General features: G+C 42.8%; 1 protein-coding gene across 3 annotated transcripts in view; it reads left to right on the forward strand.

The window, feature by feature from the left end:
• Window positions 1-11,708: 11,708 nt before the first annotated feature.
• The window catches only part of Psip1 (PC4 and SRSF1 interacting protein 1), a 33,821-nt gene continuing 21,808 nt past the window's right edge, over window positions 11,709-23,721 (forward strand). For 2 of the 3 annotated variants that reach the window (XM_021159287.3, XM_021159289.3), the window contains exons 1-3: window positions 11,709-11,975; window positions 12,323-12,534; window positions 15,769-15,845. In XM_021159287.3, coding sequence (XP_021014946.1) covers window positions 12,463-12,534; window positions 15,769-15,845 — 149 coding nt within the window. In that variant the 5' untranslated portion in view covers window positions 11,709-11,975; window positions 12,323-12,462. The remainder of the gene's footprint in view (window positions 11,976-12,322; window positions 12,535-15,768; window positions 15,846-23,721) is intronic. The other variant, XM_021159290.3, reaches the window with a different exon arrangement.

The raw sequence follows: 23,721 nt of genomic DNA on the forward strand, positions 1-23,721 counted from the left end.
GAGACAGGGTTTCTCTGTGTAGCCCTGGCTGTCCTGGAACTCACTTTGTAGACCAGGCTGGCCTCAAACTCAGAAATCCACCTGCCTCTGCCTCCCAAGTGCTGGGATTAAAGGCGTGAGCCACCACCGCCCGGCTACTTGTGATTTTTATCTCTTTATCAGCACGTATGGCCTACCAGAACAGCAGACTATGGCCCAGTACTGTCTCTTCCACCTCTCAAATTATATAAAAGAGGAAGAGGCTCTCACAAGAGCAGAATAGACACAATACTGACAAGAAATCTAGCTATTAGAGTGTTTCCTCATTCCTTTTAAACAAATTATTCTTCTCAGTGATTCTATTTTATGGGTTATGGGCACTTTGCACATGCATGCCTGGGACCTGCAGAGGTCAGAAGATGGCATTGGAGCCCTTGGAACTGGAGCTACAGACAGCTGTGGGCTGCCATGTGGGAGCTGGGAACTGGACCTGGGCTGCCTCCAGCCCCTCACCGTCCTCCTTATTCACTGCTTTGGATCCTCAGTTAGCAAACTTTGACTCTAACAGATATCCGGGAAGTTCCCACGATTACTGTTTCCAAGTATGTCCATTCAAATCCAGAATAAAAATGTGATTCTGTTGAAAGGAATGTATTCTAAAATCATAATAAATTTCAAACTTTTATAACATTTTCTAGCTAACCTTTAGATTACTCTTATCTTGCAACATGTTAAAACATGTCTAATATGTGATAAAAAAAAATTTTAAATATATACTAACTGCTAGGCTGAAACACACACACATTTCCCCTTTAATTAAACATATGGACAAGATGAAATTTACGTTTTTAGGATTTTTGTTTAAAGTTTATGTATGTGTCTATGTATGCAGGTGCCTGTGAGGCCAGAAAGCATCAGATTCTCTGGGGATGGAGCTATAGACACTTGTGAGCTGCCAAAGTTAGATACTGTGAATTAAATGTGGGTTCTCTGGAAAATATCAACTTCTCTTAACTGCTTAACCATCTCTCCAGCTTCCTACATTCTTTATCAAATTATTGGTACAAATGAAAAACTATAAGTGAGCATTTTGATATAGTTACTAAATATTATTCCTTGGCTAAAACACATCTGCTTAACAGAAGCAATTTTGATGATGAATACTTTATCAAAATCTATTATATATCTTATTTGTCTTACTCATTATTCTATCGCTGTGAAGAGACACCATGACAATTGCAATTTTAAATATATATTCATTTTTTTTAAATGTATGAGTATATGTAGCTGTCTTCAGACACACTAGAAGAGAGCATTGAATCCCATTACAGATAGTTGTGAGCCACCATGTGTTTGCTGGGAATTGAATTCTGGAAGAGCAGTCAGTGCTCTTAACTGCTGAGCCATCTCTCCAGCCAGACAGTGCAACTCTTATGAAAAAGAAAAAAAAAAAAAAAAGCATTGAACTTAGGGCTTACTTACAGTTTCAGAGGTGTTAGTCCATTAGTATCATAGCAGGGAACATTGTAGGTCACACTGTACTAGAGCAGTCACTAAGCGCTACAGCAAGAGGGAGAGAGAGACAGAGACAGAAACAGACACAGACACAGACACAGACACAGACACAGACACAGACACAGACACAGACACAGACACAGTCAGACAGAAAGAACTGAGCCTGACATGGGCTTTTGAAACCTGGAAAACCACCCGCAGTGATAGACACACTTCTGTAAAGGCCACACCTCCTACCTGGTAGTCCTCTCAGACTTCCATCCCTGAAACGGTCAAATACATGAGCCGAGGGAGGCCATTCATTCAAACCACTACGCTATTTGATTAGCTATGATGACTAAGTGTTATTAAAAACCCATCTGAAGCTGGGCATCGTGGCACCCGCCTTTAATCCCAGCACTCGGAAGGCAGAGGCAGACGGATTTCTGAGTTCAAGGCCAGCCTGGTCTACAAAGTGATTTCCAGGACAGCCAGAGCTGTACAGAGAAACCCTGTCTCAAAAAACCAACCAAACAAACAAACAAAAACCAAAAACAAAAAAACAAACAAAAAACATCTGGACTGGGGAAATGGCTCAGTTGGTGACATTCTTGCCACACAAACACAAGAATTTGAATTCAGACCACTAACACACATGTAAAACAAAACAAAGATGGGCAAAGTGACTCTGGAATCCCAGGGCTGAGGAGACCAAACCAGCAGAACCCTGGAGCTCGTTTAGCTAGCCTAGTGGGTGAGCTCCACATTCAGTGAGGAAACTGTCTCAGAAAGTACAGTGGAAGGCAGGAAGATGTCTCAGTGGCAAAGGCACTTGCTGCCCAGCCAGACAGCATGACTTTGCTTTGTGTGTGTGTGTGTGTGCATGCGCGCGTGCTCGCATCACTTCCCCCTTCCCAATGTAGGACATTGGAGTCAAGGGAGAATACAAACAAACAAACAAACAAACAAAAAACCTATCTACTGGGGCTGCCCAGAAGCAATTCTAATAACCAAAGACAACCTCAGCTGACTGCTGGGTCCCATGTGAGACAGGATCTCATTGTGTAGCTCTGGATGACTGGGAACTCACTGAGTAGATCAGTGTGAACTCACAGAAATCCTCCTGCCTCTGCCTCCCAGCTGCTGCTATTAAAGGTGTGTTCCACCACTTCAGGCTAACTTAAAGAAGAGCAACAACAGCAAAACCTTCAAACCTCCAAAACCGAAACATTTACAAAGTATGTTAACAAGTTACACATATGGAATTCCATGTTGTGATGTGCACCTGAAGTCCATAAGGCTGAGACAGGAGGATCAGAAAAAAAGAAGGAAAGAAAGAAAAAAGAAATAAGGAAGAAAAGAAAGATAGGGAGAGAGAGGAAGGAAGGAAGGAGGAGAGGAAGGGAGAGAGGGAGCAGGAGGCGAGAGAAAAGGGGGAAAGAAAAAAATCTATACTAATGTAAATTGAAACTGATTTTGTGTGTATAGGTCTGTGTATCTCTGTGTGTGTTTCACATGCATGATTGTAGGTCTGCACATGGAGGCCAGAGGTCAACCTTGGGTGTCATTCCTTAGGAAACATGCCCCTTATTTTTTGGGACAGAATCTCTTACTGGCCTGGGGCTCTCCAAGTAGTCTAGGCTAGACCCAGGAATTTTCTGCTACCTCCCCAGCTCTGGATACAGCTTTCCCCCATGGGCTTCGGGGATTGAAATCACAATCTCCTTTGTACAGCAAGCATCTTACTAACTGCACTAGTGCCCCAGCTCCAGCAAGGTAATTAATATATATAGAAAATGTAAAGATCCATTTCAACTACTGTGTACATGAACTCAGTTTTTCAAAAGCTCTTCATTTTCATGTTATTCTAGGTTAATAAATCTTGAAATAGCTATATTTAAGCTGAAATTTTCTACTAATCACTGTGGAAAATCTAATAACAACACAGAGATACTTATATTTTTAAAAGTAAGAGCAAAAAACAAACCAGTGAAATACCATTACATTGGTAGGTCCCAAATTTAGACAACACAAAGTTCTGTAGAGAATATGTACCAACAGGAGTACTCATTCACAGATGACAGGAATACACGATGATTTGATTATTTCAGAAAACAGATTAGCAATTTCCTACAAACTAAATAATACATACTTACTGTATGAAGCAGGAATCACACTCTTTTGTATTCACAGTAAGGAGTTAAAAATGCATGCTTACACAGAAAAATGTACTCGGGTGTTTACACTAGCTTTATTCATTAGTAAGGCGTGGAGCAAACAGGATATCCTTCATTAGGTGAACAGCTAAATAAACTGTGTTGTGTCCACACAAGGGAATGCCATTTAGTGCTGAAAAGAAATGAGCTATCGATTTGTGAGAAGACACAGAGGAAACCAAAGTCAGTTACAAAGTGAAAGAAGGCAGCATCTTGACCCTCCTTTAATTTCCCAGTGCCAGGAAAGAAAGCCAGGGACTGTGAATACCAGGCCAGTGGGCTCCATCACCATCCCAGTAAACCTATCCTAAGGGCTGTGTACCATGATTGCAACTGTGTGGTGTTCTGAAGAAAAAAAAAAGTCAAACAGAACAACTCTGGAGACAGTAAAGAAAGATCCATGAGGGCCTACAGTTGTAGAAATAAGGATGAAAAAAGAAAGAAAAAAAAAGAAATAAAGATGAACAGGGGGATGCAGGATTTTTAGGGCAGTGACACTTTTCTGTGTGGTATTGTAACGGTGTCTAAGAGTCACTAAAAATGTTCGACAACATCAAGGGAGAACCATAACATAAGTAGCATGTCATCGTAGGATCAGCAATCATAATTAACAAAACACTCTGGTAGGGAATGTAGGTAGGAGGATGCTCTATGTGCATAGAATATTTTGGTGAGAATGAAAATCTATTCACAAAGAAATAACATTGTAGGGCCAGCGACATGGCTCAGCAGGTAAAGGTGCTTGCCCCTGAGCCTGATGCGCATCTGACCCCTAGCCCTACCTTATGGAAGGAGAGACCCCACTCCTACAAGTTGGCCTCTTTTCTCTACTCATTTAAGAGCACACATGCATGTACACACACAAGGAAAATTTTAAAATAATAAATAAGTTAATAAATAATCTCTTAAAAATTCACTGCTGTGTATGGTGATAACATGCCTCTAATCCTAGTTTTGGGAGGTAGAGGCTGAAGAATCAGGAATTCAAGGTCATCATGTCTCTCTCTCTCTCTCTCTCTCTCTCTCTCTCTCTCTCCTCTCACACTGCCCTCAAACAATGACTTATATTATGATTCTCCCTTGGTGTCCAACACTTTTTTTAAAAGATTATTTATTTATTGTATAAAGTACACTGTAGCTGTCTTCAGACACACCAGAAGAGGGCACCAGATCCCGCTACAGAGGGTTGTGAGCCACCATGTGGTTGCTGGGAATTGAACTCAGGATCTCTGGAAGAACAGTCACTGCTCTTAACCACTAAGTCATATCTCCAGCCCTGGTTTCCATCATTTTTAATGACTTGTAGACACCATTACAATACCACACAGAAAAGTGTCACTGCCCTAAAAATCCTGTATCCCCCTGTTCATCCTTTATTTCTGCAACCGTGGGCCCTCATGGATCTTTCTTTACTGTCTCCAGAGTTGTTCTGTTTGACTTTTTTTTTTCTTCAGAACACCACACAGTTGCAATCATGGTACACAGCCCTTAGGATAGGTTTACTGGGATGGTGATGGAGCCCACTGGCCTGGTATTCACAGTCCCTGGCTTTCATTCCTGGCACTGGGAAATTAAAGGAGGGTCAAGATGCTGCCTTCTTTCACTTTGTAACTGACTTTGGTTTCCTCTGTGTCTTCTCACAAATCGATAGCTCATTTCTTTTCAGCACTAAATGGCATTCCCTTGTGTGGACACAACACAGTTTATTTAGCTATTCACCTAATGAATTTACCTCAGGGGAACAGGGTCTCTACACTTAGCTGGTTGTCCTGGAACTTACTCTGTTACCAGGCTGGCCCTGAACCCATAAAGATCCATCTGTCTCTGCCTCCCAAATGCTGGGATTACTGTTGTGTGCCACCACACCCTGCAAAAAACATTAAAAATCTAAAAATTAAATAAAGCTCTTTGTGTTTAGCTACAAAAGCCCAGAGGTCTGTGTCCTGTGTATCACCAAGCTGAAAAGGTATATCGCTAAAATGTGCTACAATATGCTCTATCATCACTGGTCCTACACGGAAGTTTCCCAGGAAAAAAACAGTTCTACCATTAAAGGATTTTGAACTGGACTAAGCCTAGTGGTGCATGCCTGCCATGCTAGCACTCAGGAGGCAAAGGCAGGAAGATCAAAGCTTCCAGGTTATCCCTAGATGCATAGTAAGTTCAAGGCTACCTTGGTACACATAGACTTTGTCTCCAAAACACGCACATAAAACCATAGGATGAGCCAGGTGTGGTGGCACATGCCTTTAATCCCAGCACTCAGGAGGCAGAGGCAGGCAGATTTCTGAGTTCGAGGCCATCCTGGTCTACAGAGTGAGTTTCAGGACAGCCAGGGCTACACAGAGAAACCCTGTCTCGAAAAACCAAAAAAACCAAGAAAACCAAAAAAACAAAAACAAAAACAAACAAACAAACAAAAACCCATAGGATGGATGCTAAAATCCTCCCTGAAAAACTCAACAGCAAATTACTATATTCACAGCTTCTTAAAGGTATCCTGTGTTTAAAATAGTTGTGTAACTTCAACTCATTATTTTTCAGATTCCCTTTACTCAATTCACACATTTTAATTTGTATTATCAGAAAGCACACTGACTTAGGAGACTTAAGAACATGAACAAAACAAGAGACATCATCAGGCACGCAGACTGTAGACTAGACTGGAGAAAGATTTTACTTTTAAAGCGAATTCTCAAGAATCAAAACTGGGAAGCCAGTGGGAACATGTGATAGAGTTCAGGAAACAATGAAAGACAGAAAACGGAGGGAAGCAGACCGAGCAGCTGTGGGTGGAGAGGAGGAGAGGAAGTCTTAAGTAAAGCTGGACACGGAGAAGCGAGGGAAGGAGCCCAATGCCTGAGACAAGATCGATCCAATTAATTCATTCTGAGGCATGGTCTCACTATGTGGACCAGGCTGGCCTTGAACTCACAAAGATCTCTGGCATTTGCCTCTAGAATGCTGGAATTAAAGATGTGTGCCATTATACCCAGCCCAGGTTATTTAAAAAGAAGAATCCACTGGGGCAGCTACGGTGGCTCCCACAGGGGACCTGGTAATACCTGTTCCGTCCAGCTTCTTTCCAGCGTATCCCCTGAACATCTAGACATGCTACCATCTTAGCCGCCCATCTACAGGCAGCTGTCTTCTGATCATTGATTGGCCCATCAGCTCAGCAGTCCTTCTAGGCACTGCCTCATGAGCTGATCCATTTTAGTTTTTCTCTACCTAAGGGTGAACTTCCAAATTTGTCCTTATGAGGGAAAAAAGCCTTGACAACATTTAGGGCATCTTTGACTAATAGCTCTTTGTTTAAAATAAAGGATATTGCCGGGCAGTGGTGGCACACTCCTTTAATCCTAGCACTTGGTAGGCAGAGGCAGGTGGATTTCTGAGTTGGAGGCCAGCCTGGTCTACAGAGTAAGTTCCAGGTCAGCGAGGGCTACCCTGTCTTGGAAAACCAAAAAAAAAAAAAAAAAGACATTAAACAAATAATGTATTTGCTAACTTCTCATTATACTCTTGACATGAGATTGAAATACAATGTATAATGATGGCCAAGCCTGCCTCTGTCTTAGACTTAAGAGCCATCTTATAGTAAGGACAACTTAGGTTCATTCCTAATGTGATTAAACCTTATGATTATGATTAAACCTGGTTCTCAAGGACCGGGCTATGCCCCACCTGTAACCTTAACTACAAATGGTTCTGTACTGCCTGTTCCAGGAAATGGCAACCATGTCTTTGTTTTAAAACATTGTTATGATCATCTTGCAACCCTACCTTTGTCTCAAAAAAGCTATTACAACCACCCATTGTTATGACTACCTTGTTATGTTCTGCCTCTGTGACCCTCACATATATTTGAAGATTTTATTTTTAAAGAAGTATGTATGTATGTATGTGTATGTATGCGTATGTATGCATGTATGTATATGTATTCATGTATGTGTATGTATGTATATGTATGCATGCATGTATGTATGTGTATGTATGATGCATGTATATGCATGCATGCATGCATGTATATGTATGTGTATGTATGTATGATGCATGTGTATGTATGATGTATGTATATGCATGCATGCATGCATGTATATGTATGTGTATGTATGTATGCATGTGTATGTATGATGTATGTATATGTATGCATGTATATGTATGTGTATTATGCATGCATGCATGTGTGTATGCATGTATGTATGTATGTATATGCATGCATGCATGCATGTATATATGTGTATATATGCATGTATGTATGTGTATGTATGTATGCCTGGACTCAGGTCCTCTGGGAGAGCAGCAAGAACTTTTAACAATTGAGCCATATTTAGTTCTATTAAATGATTTGTAGAGGGGGGAAAAGTGTTTTTAAAGGACAACCTTTAAGTATATGATGAGAATATAAAATCAAATATGAATATCTTCACTTTGGTTTGCTTGTTTCCTGCCCTTAGGATTGAATCCCAGGTCTCTTGCCTGCTAAGTAAAGGCTGCCCTCTAACTTGCCCAGTGGTTCTCAACCTTCCTAATGTTGCGACCCTTTAATACACTTCCTCATTCTGTGATGACCCCCAACCATAAAATTATTTTCTTTGCTGCTTCCTAACTGCAATCCAGCTGCTGTTCGGAATCCTAACATAAATATCTTCTATGCAGCATATCTGATGTGTGACCCCTGTACAGGTCCCAGCCTACAGGCTGAGAAGCACTGAGGCCTCGACTTCCTGAGGAGCCTAGGCCGCCGCCTCATGTGTCCTGTGGCCTGTTTTCTTTTCTGTTTTTAAAATTTATTTACGTATGAGTGCTCAATTTGCATGTATGCCAGCCTGACAGAAGAGAACATCAGATACATCAGAACCGATTATAGATGGTTGTGAGCCACCAAGTGGTTGCTGGGACTTGACCTCGGGAAGAGCAATCAGCCCCTGACCCTAAAGAATTAGAACGTTGTCAGGGCTCATCGGCTGTCTATTCTTGCTATTCACTCAGTAACTCCATCTTGGAGAAAAATGTTAAGTCCCGCACCTGTACTTTTGTTCTAAGTAGTTTAAAGACTAGGAAGATTGTAAAGACAAAAAGATTAAGCCATTCGAAGATGATATTTAGGTGTGCATTTTGGGTCAAGTCATTTAAGGCCCATGAAGAGTTAAACAGAAGGGCTGGTCGAGAGGACCAGCTGGGGAATGGGGTGGGTCTCCGGAGATTGGGAGGGAATTTGAAGCTGGAATAAGAGAACTAGGCTGCGTCTACTTCCAGCATCTTTTTCTAATTATGGGCCATTCTCATTCATCTGCAGCCTCCAACCTTCCTGTGTAACCTAGAGGGCTTGTAAAAATCACAAAAGGGTGTGTGTAGTGCAGAGAACAGAAGTGCTGCAAGCTGGCTCGGGTGCCTTGACTCCAAGTGTCCTTGGGCAAGTTGCTTAACGTCTAGGAGCCTGCTTTCTCATCTGTAGAATGGGAAGAAATTTCCTTGGGTTTTGTCTCAGCTCACTTAAATTGGTCTGTCTCTCTCCGGCTAGCTGGTTACAGTTCAGGAAAGTGTATTCTTTCTCCTGTGGGGGAGGAACAAAGCTTTGCCAGTGGCTTAAACACACCCAGCCACTTCCATCCACCCCTTCCCCCCCCCCAGCCCCCCACTTAGATTCAGAACTGTTGTTCTCAGGGATCCTGGCTCTTTGTTCTCTGGGGGCTTAAATCACCACCTGTTTTGCCTTGATTTAAAAGGTGTCTCCAGTTGTTTCAGACAATTTCTAACTGACATTGTCAAAATGTGCAGCTAGTGAGTGTATCACACTGGTTCACTACTAATACATCAAGTGCATTTCCACTTCCCTTAAAAAAATTTTTTTTTTAATTTCCCAATTATCCCCACTCACAGCACCCATCTCTGTTAGGTGTTGGCTATTTAGCACTAACACAAGGTATCTTCTAATAGAATTATAGATCTTCTTGTGATATTCTCTTTATGTGTGTCTCTCTCTTTCAGAGAAAGCTTTGCCTACAGGTTGGCCTCTAATTTCCATATTCTAGCCTGAGTTTTACTGGTGACCTGAATTTAATCATGGGACCCACGTGGTAGAAAGAGACCCAGGTGTTGTCTCCTGATCTCCATAGGCAGTGCCCCCACCACACAACACCCCCCCCCCAAAAAAAAACAACGTGGGATATCTTGTTAAAAATGCAGATTAGTAGACGGGGGAGGGGCTGAGCTGAGCTGTTCACAAGGCCTCAGGTGAAGCCCATGATGTGGAGTCTGACCACAACTGGAGTTTCAAAGCCTTATGGAGTTGAAGACAATGGGAGGGGGAGGTGTACACACACACACACACACACACACACACACACACACACGAGATAGCTGGGTGCCACTTCGATATTTATTACTCGGGATTAGAGACTTCCCTTTAAGACAGCTTTCTGTTCTTTCAGGTCCATGATTTAGCTGACGACTGTTTCTGTAATTACTTAGTTGTGCTCCTCCACCTTTTTTTCCTCCCTTCTTAATCAACAGTCACATAAAAAAAAGGGCTCCCTCTGCTCACATCTGCACTGAAACGCCAAGCATCCAGTTTTAAGCAATCAGTTTTACCCCCCTTTTTACCATGCAACCTTGGATAGCCCCCAAAGCACACAACCTAAGATTCACGGCTTGAAGACATATCACCAATAATTCCCTTTCTTTCTTTTAGCTCCATGCGGAGCTCTCTGCACGATGCACATCTACAGTGGCCTGCTTGCAGGGCATTTAACATTGGGGGTGCCAGATTTCCTTTTAAAGACATGCAGTATTCTTTTTATAAATAAAGCCCTGAATTTTTGCCTATTCAAACAAAGCTCTTCCTGAGTCTCAGCTGTGAGTCTTTATTTAAAGCAGAATTATTGCTTACACATTTTAATATTCTTAATATCTTTAACATTTTTAGCCTGTTTGATATAGGAAATACCTAATCTTGTTCCTAGCTGTATATTCAACACCAAACAGTGCTCTATTCTAAATCTAAACAGGATTTTGGAATGATTCAATGAAGGATGAAACAAAAGATTCTTTTAATACTTAAATGTCTTCTAATTTGCCACATCCTTACTTATTGGGAACCTGGATGTTAATGGATAAATATTAGTTCTGCTATAGTAAAGATTGTAAGAGTCAGTCCATTTCAGAAGGTGTATTACAAAACATTAAAAGCATCCACTGGTTAAAAGATCAAAAATAAGTTCACCTTTAAATACCCTTTAAGAGTATTTTAAGTGATGAAATATTTAGGTGTTAGTAACTCTTCTCTCCTGTACCACCTACCACCATATATATCACTTTTCTAGGGAAATAGAATTTTAAGTGCAGGGCTAAAATTTAGATTGGGCTCAAATCCACATCCTAACTAACAAGCTAACTACGCTTTCTCTGTCATTGTTTTATATCCTTGACGTTTTGCATTCATCAGGATTGCGTTTTTGTTAACGGTTCTCCGCGGTTGAAATATCAGGGAAATGAAATCGGCTTTCTCATGTTTCAGTCCCAAGAAAAGGGGACTGCAAAGCCCATTCTGCGAGGTGTAAGAGGCCTACAAGGTGCACACCCTGCAACTGCTTCATATTCCAATTTCATCTCTGGGATTTTGCACAGCTCTTCATTTTGGGGATGATGTAAACTGCGCAGGAGCACTACAGTACTCGCACCAAGGAGAAGGATGCGAGAACAAGCACCTTGGGCTGCCACATTCTCTTAAACATGCAGCCGTGGGCTACAGGCCCGGATACCCGCCCCCAAACCGGGTCCACAACAATCGTTTCCTCCCTCCCCGCCTTTTACATACAGTACACATACAAATACACACACGCAGAGCAGCCAGCAGGGGCGGGCCGGGCGCGACCACTGTGCCAGCGCGAGGGGGGTGGAGGAGAGAGACAGCTCCCTCGCGCCTCTCTCCGGGCCCTCCCTCTCCCTCCCCTCCCACGGCATCTGCTTGCAATTGGTCGCAAGCAGGGGCACCTGTGGGCTCTAGGGGACTCAGGCCCTCAGCTCCCGAGCCACGACGCTCGGAGGCTGCAGCGCCACCCGTGCCTGCGCGAGCACTTGGTACGGCCCAGCGCTAGCGGGCGCCGAGCGGGAGCCGCGCGGGAGCGGCGCAGCGACATCGGCGGCGGTGGCGGCGGCGGTGGCGGTTGCAGCTCGGAGCCGTTGAGACGCCTCTGCGGCAGCTGGTGGCGCAGGTGGCCGGCGTGGACGTGGGCAGGAGCGGCCAGCGCGCCCCGCAGCCCCAGCGCCGCCGCCCGGCAGGTGAGAGCCGCCCCGCCCCCGCTCGGCGCGGATGGGAAGCGGGCGGCCGCGCTCGCAGCCTCCCTCCTCTCCCCGCCGCGCCCCTCCCTCGTGGGCTGCGGCCCGTGGGAAAAGCCCTGGGAGCGCCGGGGTGGGAGGCCGGCGGCCCGGTGGCGGGCAGCATCCCTGCCTCAGGTGGCCGCGACCGCAGGCCCCGGCGCTGCTCGGGGCCGAGGCCGCGCTCCGAGGAGGCGCGCAGGCGGCTCCCCCTCCCCCTCCGCCGCCTCCCCTCCCCTCCCCCTGCCCTCCTCCCCGCGGCCCCTCCCTGGGGTTTGCGCTTTAACCGCCCTCCCTGCTGTCCCTCGCAGGCGCGTCGGGACACCCCGAGGCATCCTCCCCCGCCCGCGGGCCCGCCAGTCCCAGCTCGCGTCTGTGCTCTCGCATCTCCTGATCGCGGCTGCGCTGCTCCCCCTTCTGGTCTTGGGACTCCCGGCGTCGCCCCTCAAACATGACTCGCGATTTCAAACCTGGAGACCTCATCTTCGCCAAGATGAAAGGTTATCCTCATTGGCCAGCTCGAGTAAGTGATTTGTAACCCCGGTGTAGCGGTGCGGCCTGCCTCCCATCGTTTCTTCTCGGCTTCCTTTAAGTCCTTCCTCTCCTTTTCCCTTTACCGTTACTTGGAACCTTTCATTTTAGCTTTTTTTTTTTTCTGTATACTCCGTACAATTGTAAAATTCTAGGTTTTCCTTCATACCCGCGGCGGTTTCCCTGTGCCTTGCTTTTTTGAGTCTCTGACAGGTGTTCTATATAGCAGTATTTGGGGATGACATTCAATTAACGTTTCATTGAGGCGAAATCATCAAGTAGGATTTTTGTGTTTAAGAGTGAGTGAAATCATGACATTTCCTTAAAATTTGGAATTTTGAACAAAATACAAAGCGTCAACGAAAAATGCAGATTCCAAGCCCTTGCATGTCAGCTGTGGTTTAGATTACTTAGTGCCGATTTGCAGTTGGCGGTTTATTTGGACCTTTATATTCACAGTCTTTGGCTTTATGACCTTGAAGATGTTGTTTTCCATTTTTTATTCTCCATAGCCAAAGGGAGAAGTAGACCAGACACTGGATTAACCTAACTGGAGAAGTCCTAAGGGCTCAAGATGGTACATTAAACAGCCCACCTCCATTTTCAGAAAAAAAAAAAAAAAAAAAAAAAAAGCTTTTTTTGTTGTTGTTCTTTTTTTGTTTATAATGGTGTCAAGGTTCAGAATACTATAGATAAGACTTAAAGAAGGTTGATTAGATAAACTCAAAAATACTGATGTTCTAAAATTGTAATTATTTTTTCGTACAACCTATTTTTTATTTTCATTTTCAAGACAGTTTCTCTGTGTAGCGCTGACTGTTCTGGAACTCACTCGTAGACCAGGCTGGCTTTGAACTCGGAGATCTACCTGCCTCTGCTTCCCCGGAGTGCTGGGACTAAAGGCGTGCACTACCACTGCCTGGCTATTTTTTTTTAATGCACGTAACTAATTTAATCTTTGAAAGGTATTACTTAAAAATAATGAATTCCATCGTTGGGTTCCGACAGCTGTGTATGAGTACTGACTTAGACTGCTCCCTAACTTCCCATCCTCCTGGGGTACCTTGTTTGGTAGAGCCTTAATCCTAAGCCTTGTCTATATAATTGGTGTTCTTGTTTTCCTATAGGAAAACTTGTAAATTACTGCTGTGTGTGTGCTTTGACTGTTACATATGTTGCAAACATCTTTAGGGCAGTGACCTAAAGCTGAATTTCTTTATCCTACTGCTCTTACATAGTCATGCACTTGTAAAACATTGCCTTTCAACTTTACAGACGGCTTGCTAGACGTGGGAAGGTTTAAAGGCCCCCAAGAGACACTTGATGACTCTAGGTATCCTTATTTTGAGGTCTTAACAATCAGGGCTATCTGACACTCGTATCCTAGAGTTCCTGCCCCAATGTGGTTAGAGGCCGGTGCAAATACTTTACTTTTTTTCCGATTTTTCGACGGGTAGAGAAATGGCTCAGTGGTTAAGAGGACTCGCTGCTCGGTGGACCTAATCCGGCACCTATCTCAGGCAGCTCACAACCACAGTGATCTGTCTGTGATGACAGGGCAGTGCCACCACCTGCACTCTGCACACAGCCATATGCAGGCACACACACCTACATCTAATTCAGTAAGATCTTTTGTAAATTGTCTTCTTACCTCTTGCAGTATGTTACAGGTTAAGAGTTGTTGCTGGTAACGAAGGTAAAATAGCCTTTGGAGAGTCATTTTCCTCTTTTTGTCTTCAAAATTAACAATTTTTTAAAGTTCTGCGTTTTGGGTGTTTTGCCTGCATGTGTGTCTACACTACTTCCATAACTTGAGACGATGAAAAAACCTGTCAGGAGCTGCTATGTGGGTACCAAACTGAGCCTGGGTCCTCTTAACCAGTAAGCCATCTCTCCAGCTACAAGTTCTACTTGGGATGAGCTCATTTGGATTGGGATAGGACATTTTTATCTTTTTTCCCCTTGTTTTCTTTTTCTTAGAAGCAGCTGAATTTGGTTTTTACATACTTTAAGAATTACAGAGTGAGTTCCAGAGCTACACAGAGAAACCCTGTCTCCAACCCTGTCCCCCCAAAAGATTTACATGTTTTTTCATTCTTAGATATTCTTAATCTTTGCTGTAGAGAATTTAAGAGTATTTAAATATTTAACGTCTCAATTGTAAGGATGACATCTCATATCCAATCATTTATTTTTAACTTGTACAATTTGAAATAGAATTGTTAATTAACAACACCTAATACTTCCTTTCAATGTTCTTTAAACATTGGGAATTAATGCCTTCAGTTTTGGATCCTGCTTGCCTTTATGTTCCTTATTTTCTCCTCTGTGTATGTTTGCATCTGTGTGTGTACCACATGCATGTGAGTACTCGAGGAGGCCAGAAGAGGTGATGCCCTGAGTTAAGTGAGGGGGGGGGGGGCTTGAGAACTGAACTCAGATTCTTTGGAAGAGCTGCAAGCCCTCCACTTCCCTTGCCTCTCGCTGCAAGCCCTCCACTTCCCTTGCCTCTCGTTGCGCTTACTGTTTGAACAGCTCTCCTGCAGGATTGCACACCAGCTCCACATTCCATATAGGAAATGTTTGTCGTCAGTCAAATTTGTTTTAAGAATTAAGTAGCTGCAGATTTTAGGAAGTGAAGCTAATTACAGTAGGTATTGCTTCAGGATTTGCTTCTGGGATGATTTTGAGTAGCAAGCAGGTGGTGATAACCTTTGTACTTCTCCAGAAAAACAACGATCAAAATGTTACAGTTACATAAAAGAAAAGGGTCTTGATGTCAGGACCAGTTCTGACACCAAATGAATTCTGGGGGAAAAAACCTTGCTTTTTAGATCTTGTTTGAGATTATGGGTTGTAGAGAGAATATCTTCTGTGTTGTGTATGGATATATCACCTGTCAATTAAAATCTCTAAGGCCTATGGGAAAGGGTAGACTAGAGGGTGGGACATATGGAGGCAGATAGAAGACTGGGATAGAGCACTGGAAAGATGGGAGACAGACAGACACATGGTACCTGAGCAGAGGAAACCAGTCACATGGCAGAACATAAATTAGTATAAATGGTCATTTTCAATGGAGCTGACCTGGGGGCCGGGAGGGAATGGTCTCTGTTACAATAAACTGTAAAGTGGGTTGATTCTGTTAGACATATTTGGGGCTCTTTACTCTGAGTTCACTCATGTGTACTAAGGTTTGTAAGATCTGACTTTTCCTTTCTTACAGGTAGATGAAGTTCCTGATGGAGCTGTAAAACCACCCACAAACAAACTACCCATTTTCTTTTTTGGAACCCATGAGACGTAAGTCCTGTTAGCTTTAAGCTGAAATGACAGTTAAACTTGCAGAAGTTAGGTATAAAACAAAAAGCAAGTAGAAATTTCAAAATTTAAGTGGGATGTGACAATTGAAATTAAAAACATATTTTTAAAGACATAGTCTCTTGTAGTCCTGGTTGCCCTAGGATGCTCCATGCAGACCCGACTATCATGAGCTCATAGAGATGAGCTAGCCTGAGCTCATGGAGATCAACTTGTTATTTGCCTCCTATGTTTGGAGATAAAATGCCATACCTGGGCTGGAATAGAAAACTTTAAAAAGTCAAGCCCTTTAAGCTTCCTTTAAAAATGTAAAATGTACTTTCCAGTTTAATGCTAGGAGCTCTTTGGTTTGTTTGAGATAGAATGTCATTCTGTATTACTGGCCTAGAACTTACTATATAGACTCTGTTGCCATTGTGCCACCATGCCTGCCCCTGCCCCCGCCCCCACGGAGACAGGATTTCTCGGGTGTCTGTCCTGTTACACTCTACAAACCAGGCTGGCCTCAAACTCAAAAGAGATCTACCTACCTCTACCTCCTAAGTGCTGGGATTAAAGCCCACCCCACCCACCCCCCATTCTTCTTTAAAGCACTACATCTTGGTGAGAATTAAAGGGAAGTTGAAAGCGGGAGTGAGGGGTAGATGTGATTGATCAAAACATGCTGTGTACATGTATGGCGTTTTCAAAGGTTAAAAAAAGTTAAAAATAATGTTTACTTAATGGAATAGGTAATTAACAGGATCAAAAAAGTTAGGCTCGAAATAATGCCAAGACTGTTAGTGAAAGTAGCCAGGCTGCGCATTCTTGTTAGTAAACTAAGGATTTTCCGATGGATGCTGCTTAGGCCTGGTCTCAGGAGCCACACAGGTGGTGGGAAGCCAGACAGAGGGCCCTTTGTGTGTCTGGTCACTCCCAGAGCCAAGCTGACCTGCTGCCCCAGGTGGATATATAGCTAGAGAACTGATGGGATGAAGGAAATTAATATTGTGCGAGATTACAGCTGCATGGTGAACTGTTTTGTTCCTTGTAACTATATGAGATTGCAGTCTAACTGCCAAGGCTCTATTCTTAGATGCCTAGAGCTGAATAGTTTTCCCTGCACTGTATAATTTACGGGAGTTGGACTATTATTTCTGTAGAATAGCATGTTTAACTGAGATGAAACGTAGTTGTGGAGATCTCAATTATCACTATCTATTTATTTATTTATTTATTTATTTATTTATTTATTATATGTAAGTACACTGTCTTCAGACACTCCAGAAGAGGGCATCAGATTTCGTTACGGATGGTTGTGAGCCACCATGTGGTTGCTGGGATTTGAACTCAGGACCTTTGGAAGAGCAGTCAGCGCTCTTAACCGCTGAGCCATCTCACCAGCCCTATCACTATTTTTTTGGCTTTTCTTTTTCATATATATATTTATTAATTTTGTGTTTTGCCTGTACATTTTGTCTGTGTGAGGGTGTCAGATCTGGAACAGAGCTCTCAGGTGGCTGCTGGGCATTGAGCCCTCTGATAGCTGTCTACTTAGTTATTTTTCACTCTGTCCTTAAGAGTGATATAAAAGTGGCAACATTTGGTTTAATTTCTGTTTCCTGCTTCTCTACTTTCTAAACTTACACATAATTTGGTAAACTTTCTGAGATGTGATTTATATTGCACAATGTTTAAAGTACGCCGTCAATTTGATTTTGAAATATTTCATTGGATTTTAGTATAGTTGTGCCCTTTTCCACTACGGTCATTTCTCTTTCCCTAGCCTTACACAGCACTAATTACTATCTGTGTAGATTTGCCACTTAAGGACATTTTGTGTTAATGGTATTGTTTGACGTTACATTTTTTTGTTTGTTTTGCTTTTTTGAATTTTTGAGACTGGGTTTCTCTGTGTAGCCCTGGGTATCCTGGAAATTGCTCTGTAGGCCTGCCAGACATCCACCTGCCTCTGCTTCTTGAGTGCTGGGATTCCATACCTGGCCACATAAATTTTTTGTTTGTTTGTTTTATTTAGCACTGTGTAGCCCTGGCCATCCTAGAACTTCCTCTGTACACCAGGATGGGCTTGAGCTCAGAGCTCCTCCTGCCTCTGGAGTGCTGGGATTAAAGGCGTGTGCCAATACTGCCTGGCCTGTAGTTTTTAAAAACACAGTTTTGTATCTTAGATTGGATTGGCCTTCACAATGTTCAGTTTGAGTTGGGTTCACATATATTTTGTATATGAAAATAGGACAAGCTCCCTGGGGGCTGGAGAGATGATGGGTGGCTCAGGGGTTAAGAACACTGATTGCTCTTCCAGAGGTCCTGAGTTCAATTCTCAGCAACCCCTTGGTGGCTCACAACCATCTATAATGAGATCTGATGCTGTCTTCTAGCACATAGATATACACGCAGATAGAACACTCAGATACACATAAAGTAAATCTTAAAAAGAAAAAAGAAAAGCTCCTTGGGGAAGGCAGATACCAACAGATCTGAGTTCGAGCCCAGCCTGGTCTACAGAGTGAGTTCCAGGACAGCTAAGGCTACAAAGAGAAACCCTGTCTCCAGAAAACCTAATGAAAAGAAGTGCTGGCTTTCTGTTTTCAGGGTAAAGGTTTACGATTTGGAGACATTCAGTAGGGAGGGGTCTGCAGGAGAAACTGTGCTTTGTATCAGAGTAGGGATTTGGATTAGCATGGTGTGGAGCTGTAGTTGAAAAACTGCCCCTAGGGCCTCCCCTGGACATAGGGGTGGGGCTCAGGGTCTTCTAACTCTCTGGTGATCCCGATGCATGCAAGGTTTTGAGTCATCTTAATTGATAAGTTATTTCTTCGTGGGTGAAATGAGCCAGTTTAAGCCAGATTAGAGTATATAAACACAGGCTCATTGGGAAGTTGCTCTCGGACGAGTTCATTGGCCCCAAGGACAAGGCTGGGGAAGTTGCCATGGGGAGGGAGAAGCGAGAAGGGAGAGAGGGAAAGCAGAGAACAGAGATTCTGGATTGTAGAGGGAAGAGCCTCTGTGGGAGGAGCTGCAATGGGCACGGTTGGGGGTGGCTTTTCCTGGTAAAGACTGAGGGATGCTAGGAAAAGCTTCGGGCCAGGTTATATAAAATAGGCATATCAGACCCTTGTCCTGGGTCTGAAAATAATTGTGAGGAGGCATTTTTTTAAGGACTTTTTGGTTTAAAATTTACTCTGATTTTAAAAGATTTTATGATTTTATATTCTGTAGTTTTCTATGACTCACAGTTGGTTAAACTCTTTCCTTTGAGTTGTTGGGAATCTACCCTTTGGCTGTGTCTGTACTAACCATGTGCGCTCACTCTGAGCCACCACCCAACCCTTAAATACTGAAGAGGAGACCACCCTCTCCAGTACTTAAAAACAGAACTTTTGTAGTATGTGTATTTTTAAGGTTTTTCTTTTTCAGTGCTGAAGATCATACCCAGGGCTTTGCCCTACCACTGAGTATTATACCCTATGTATCTCTATAGAGTTGGAGTTCAACTGTTACATATGTGGCTAATTTGAAATTAAGTTGGTTACTGTTGGAGTGGAGAGATGGCTCAGTAGTTAAGAGCACTGGGTCTTCTTCCAGAGGTTCAGTCCCAGCGCCCACTTGTAGGCCACAACTGTCTGTAACTCCTCTTCCAGGGGATCTGATGCCTCATCAGACATATGCACGCATCATACCAGTACACATAAGATAAACACAAACCATGTGGGGGAAAAAAGACTTTATGTTGGGCTGGGATTACAATTCTTGGTACAGTATTTGCCTATAATGCAGGAGGCTATAGGTTCACTATAGGTTCACTCCCTAGCACCACACTAATAAAGGTGGCTAATGAAGAAAATGAGTTAATATCAAAGAAATGAGGATATATTTAAAAAATTAAAAGGCTTTTAAAGTTAATGATATTTTTATTTCAAAATGGACTTAAAATATTTTGATCCAAGCTGGGCAGTGGTGGCGCATGCCTTTAATCCCTGCACTTGGGAGGCAGAGGCAGGCGGATTTCTGAGTTTGAGGCCAGCCTGGTCTACAAAGTGAGTTTCAGGACATCCAGGGCTACAGAGAAACCCTGTCTCCAAAAACCAAAAAAAAAAAAAAAAATTGATCTAGAGTGGACACACCACTCACCTTTAGAAAGATGACGTTGTTTTTATTACTTTGGAGATTTTCTTTTTCCTTTTTTTTTTTTTGGTTTTTTTTTTTTTGGTTTTGGTTTTGGTTTTTTGTTTTTTTGAGACAGAGTTTCTCTGTGTAACCCTGGTAGGCTAACCTGGAACTCAAGAGACCCTTCTGCCTCCGCCTCCCAAGTGCTTGGATTAAAGGCCTACACTACTATCGAACTTCTTTTCTCACATATTATATCCTAACTGCAGTTTCCTCCCTCCCTCCTCTCCCCCTAGTCTCTCCCCACCCACTCTTCCTCAGGTCCATCCCAACCTCACCCCCTCATAAAAGAGCAGGCCTCCCCGGGACGTCAACCAAGCATGGCCTAGCAACGTACAGTAAGACCAGGCACATCCCGTCACACCAAGGCTGGGTGAGGCAGCTCAGGAGAGGAGAAGGGTCCCAGATAGCCCCCATTCCCACTGTTAGAAAGCCCACAAAACACCAAGCTATGCAGCTATGACCTATGCAGAGGGCCTGACCTAGCTTTTTTTTTAAATATAGGTGTATGATGGTCCTTCCTGCTTCCAAAATTCGGGAGGGGGATTATTTATTTGAATAAGTTTGGATTTTTCAGATGTAAGTCTATTTTGTAATAATCAGAAGTTAGAGGGCTGGAGAGATGGCTCAGTGGGTAAGAGCACTGACTGCTCTTCCGAAGGTCCTGAGTTCAAGTCCCAGCAACCACATGGTGGCTTACAACCACCTGTAATGAGATTTGATGCCCTCTTCAGTTACAGTGTATGTATGTGTAATAATAAATCTTAAATAAAAAAAAAAAAAAAAGAAGTTAGAGAGATGGGGAAGGAGGAATATAAAAAAGTAATTTAGAAAAGTGTACTAATTCTTAACTGATTTATATTTTAAATTTATTTATAGTTCTGCTTGGTCTTGAACTTGCTGTGTAAACTAGATCTTGAATTCATAGAGTCACCTGGCTCTGGCTCTGGTGTACTGGGATTAAAGTGCACTACCATTTCTGGCCTTAGATTAAGATTTTTTTTTGTGTGTGTTCATTTAGAGTGGTGGGAAATGGTATTCTCTGAAAACAATTAAAAATTGAGTATGTTCTCATATATGTAGTCCAGCCTGATTTTGATCTTGATGTATAGACAATGATGATCTTGAATTTCTGATTTTCTTGTCTCCAAACTCTTCAGAGTAGCACTGCAAGTGTGTGCCATCATGCCTTTTTTCTTTTCCCCTGGAGGGGAAAAATGACAGCAGCTTTATTGAGATATTCGTTTCATATAGCTCACCCACTTTAAAGTCTAGAATTCAGTAGTTTTTGCAATTCCAGAAAGTAGTGGAGACATAGCACAGTAGATTTTCGATTAGTATCCTTTCAAAAGTAAACTATTATACAATAACAGTTATCTTCTGTTCGTTCAGTGTTTTTGCTGTGGCTGAAGCAGCCCTTAAAGTACTTTCCTGAATGCTTCATATAAAGGAAACCATTTAATGAGGTTTTTAGTGACTTAATATTTTTTTTTTTTATTTAACACAGTATTTCAAGATTAATACTGTAGCCGGGCAGTGGTGGCGCACGCCTTTAGTCCCAGCACTTGGTGGGCAGAGACAGGCAGATTTCTGAGTTCGAGGCCAGCCTGGTCTACAGAGAGTTCCAGGACAGCCAGGGCTACACAGAGAAACCCTGTCTCGAACCCCACCCCCCCAAAAAAAGTTTAATACTGTAGCATATGATAATGCTTCCCTTATTGTGTCAGCTAATATTTCATTGTATCAATTTGCCATGTTGTATTTATTACTTGATAGACATCTGTGGTTTCCCATTGTTGGCTATTGTGACTAACATTGATATGAGCACTTATGCACAATTTTTTTTTTAATGATGTTGGATCTAGCCCAGAGCTTTGCATAGCCTGGCCAAACTCTCTACTACTGAACTACAAACAGTCATCCGTTGTGTACGCTTTGTCTGGGCACGTGTTTTCACCTATCTAGAAACAGAATTCCTGGTTCAAACGACAACTTAGTGTCCAATCATTGAATAGACAACCAGACTACCTACAGAACATTTTTTTTATTTTAGTTTTCTTTTCTTTTTTCTTTCTTTTCTTTCTTTTTTTTTTTTTAAAGACAGGTTTCATTTCATGTATGTCAGGCAGATTTCAAGCTACACAGCTGAGGGTACCTTTAACCAGATTCTCCTGTGTACCTTTAGAGTGCTGGATTACAGACCTGTCACCATACATGGATTATGTAGTACTGTGATTGAATCTAGGCCTTCCTGTATTGTAGCCGAGCCCTCTACCAACTGAGCTATACCCCACCCATACACTGTCACTTTATGATAACTGTTGCAGTGATGTTTCTGTGATTAGCTAGTGATGCTGAGTGTCTTTGGTGTGAATTAAAAAGGATCTTGGTGGGGATGGATCAGCAGTTAAGAGGACTGGCTGCTTTTCCAGAGGACTTAGGTTTGATTCTCAGCACCCACATCAGCTCACCTGTAACTGCAGTTCCCAAAGACCTGCCCATGAGCAGACACACACGCAGGCACAACGTCAGTGCACATAAAAAGAAATCCTATAAGATTAAACTTGGACCAGGCCTAATGGGACACAGCTTTAATCTAACACTTGGGAGGCAGAGACAAGCTTATCTGTGATTTCTAGGCCAGCCTGATACATAGAGAGAGTGTCAGGCCAGCCAGTGCTACTTAATGAGACTCTGTCTCAAAAACCAGAAACAAAACATCTTTTTTTTTTTTGTTTGGGTTAGGAGTGTTAGAGATATCATCTGTGGTTAAGAGAACACAGTTGCTCTTTAAGTTACTTCCTGCAGTCTACAACTGCATGCAAGTCTGGGGGTGAACCTGACACCCTCTTCTAGTCTCTGTGGGCACTATACTCAGGTGCATCCCTCCTCCCCTGTGTACATAGAGTTAATAGAACAAAAGCCTTAAAGCCCTTTGTATAGTTATTATAAATTACGTAGGTTTATAAAAATCTGTTTGGTAGGGGGACACAGTACTTTAGTTCTTTTTTTTTTTTTTTTAAGATTCATTTTTTATATGTAAGTACACTGTAGTTGTCTTCAGACACACCAGAAGAGGGCATCAGATCTCGTTATGGATGGTTGTGAGCCACCATCTGGGATTTGAACTGGGATTTGAACTCAGGACCTTTGGAAGAGCAGTCTTCGCTCTTAACCACTGAGCCATCTCGCCAGCCCCCAGTACTTTTGTTCTTATTACATTAAAATATATAAACTAGGAATCAGAACCAACCCAAAGCAAAACCAAACAGTTTTATCAGAGTCTTTTCTACCTCACAAATCACTAGGATTTAAAACTATTTTGTAATTTTTATGAGCTGGGTGTGGTGGGTCACAGGTTTAACCTCAGTACTTAGAAGATAGAGATAGGCAGATCTCTGAATTTGTGGTCAGCCTGGTCTACAGAGTGAGTTCTAGGATAGCCAGGCTACACAGACAAACCCTGTCTTAAAAAATAAAACACAAAGCCAGGCGGTGGTGGCGCACGCCTTTAATCCCTGCACTTGGGAGGCAGAGGCAGGCAGATTTCTGAGTTTGAGGCCAGCCTGGTCTACGGAGTGAATTCCAGGACAGCCAGGGCTATACAGAGAAACCCTGTCTCAAAAAGCCAAGAAAAAAAAAACCACAAAAAACCCTTGTTTGTTATAAAGTATTTATTGAATGTCATCTC

The sequence above is a fragment of the Mus caroli genome, unplaced genomic scaffold, assembly GCF_978045245.1.
Source record: "Mus caroli unplaced genomic scaffold, Mus_caroli_1 scaffold_6, whole genome shotgun sequence".
In the NCBI taxonomy this organism is placed as follows: domain Eukaryota; kingdom Metazoa; phylum Chordata; class Mammalia; order Rodentia; family Muridae; genus Mus; species Mus caroli.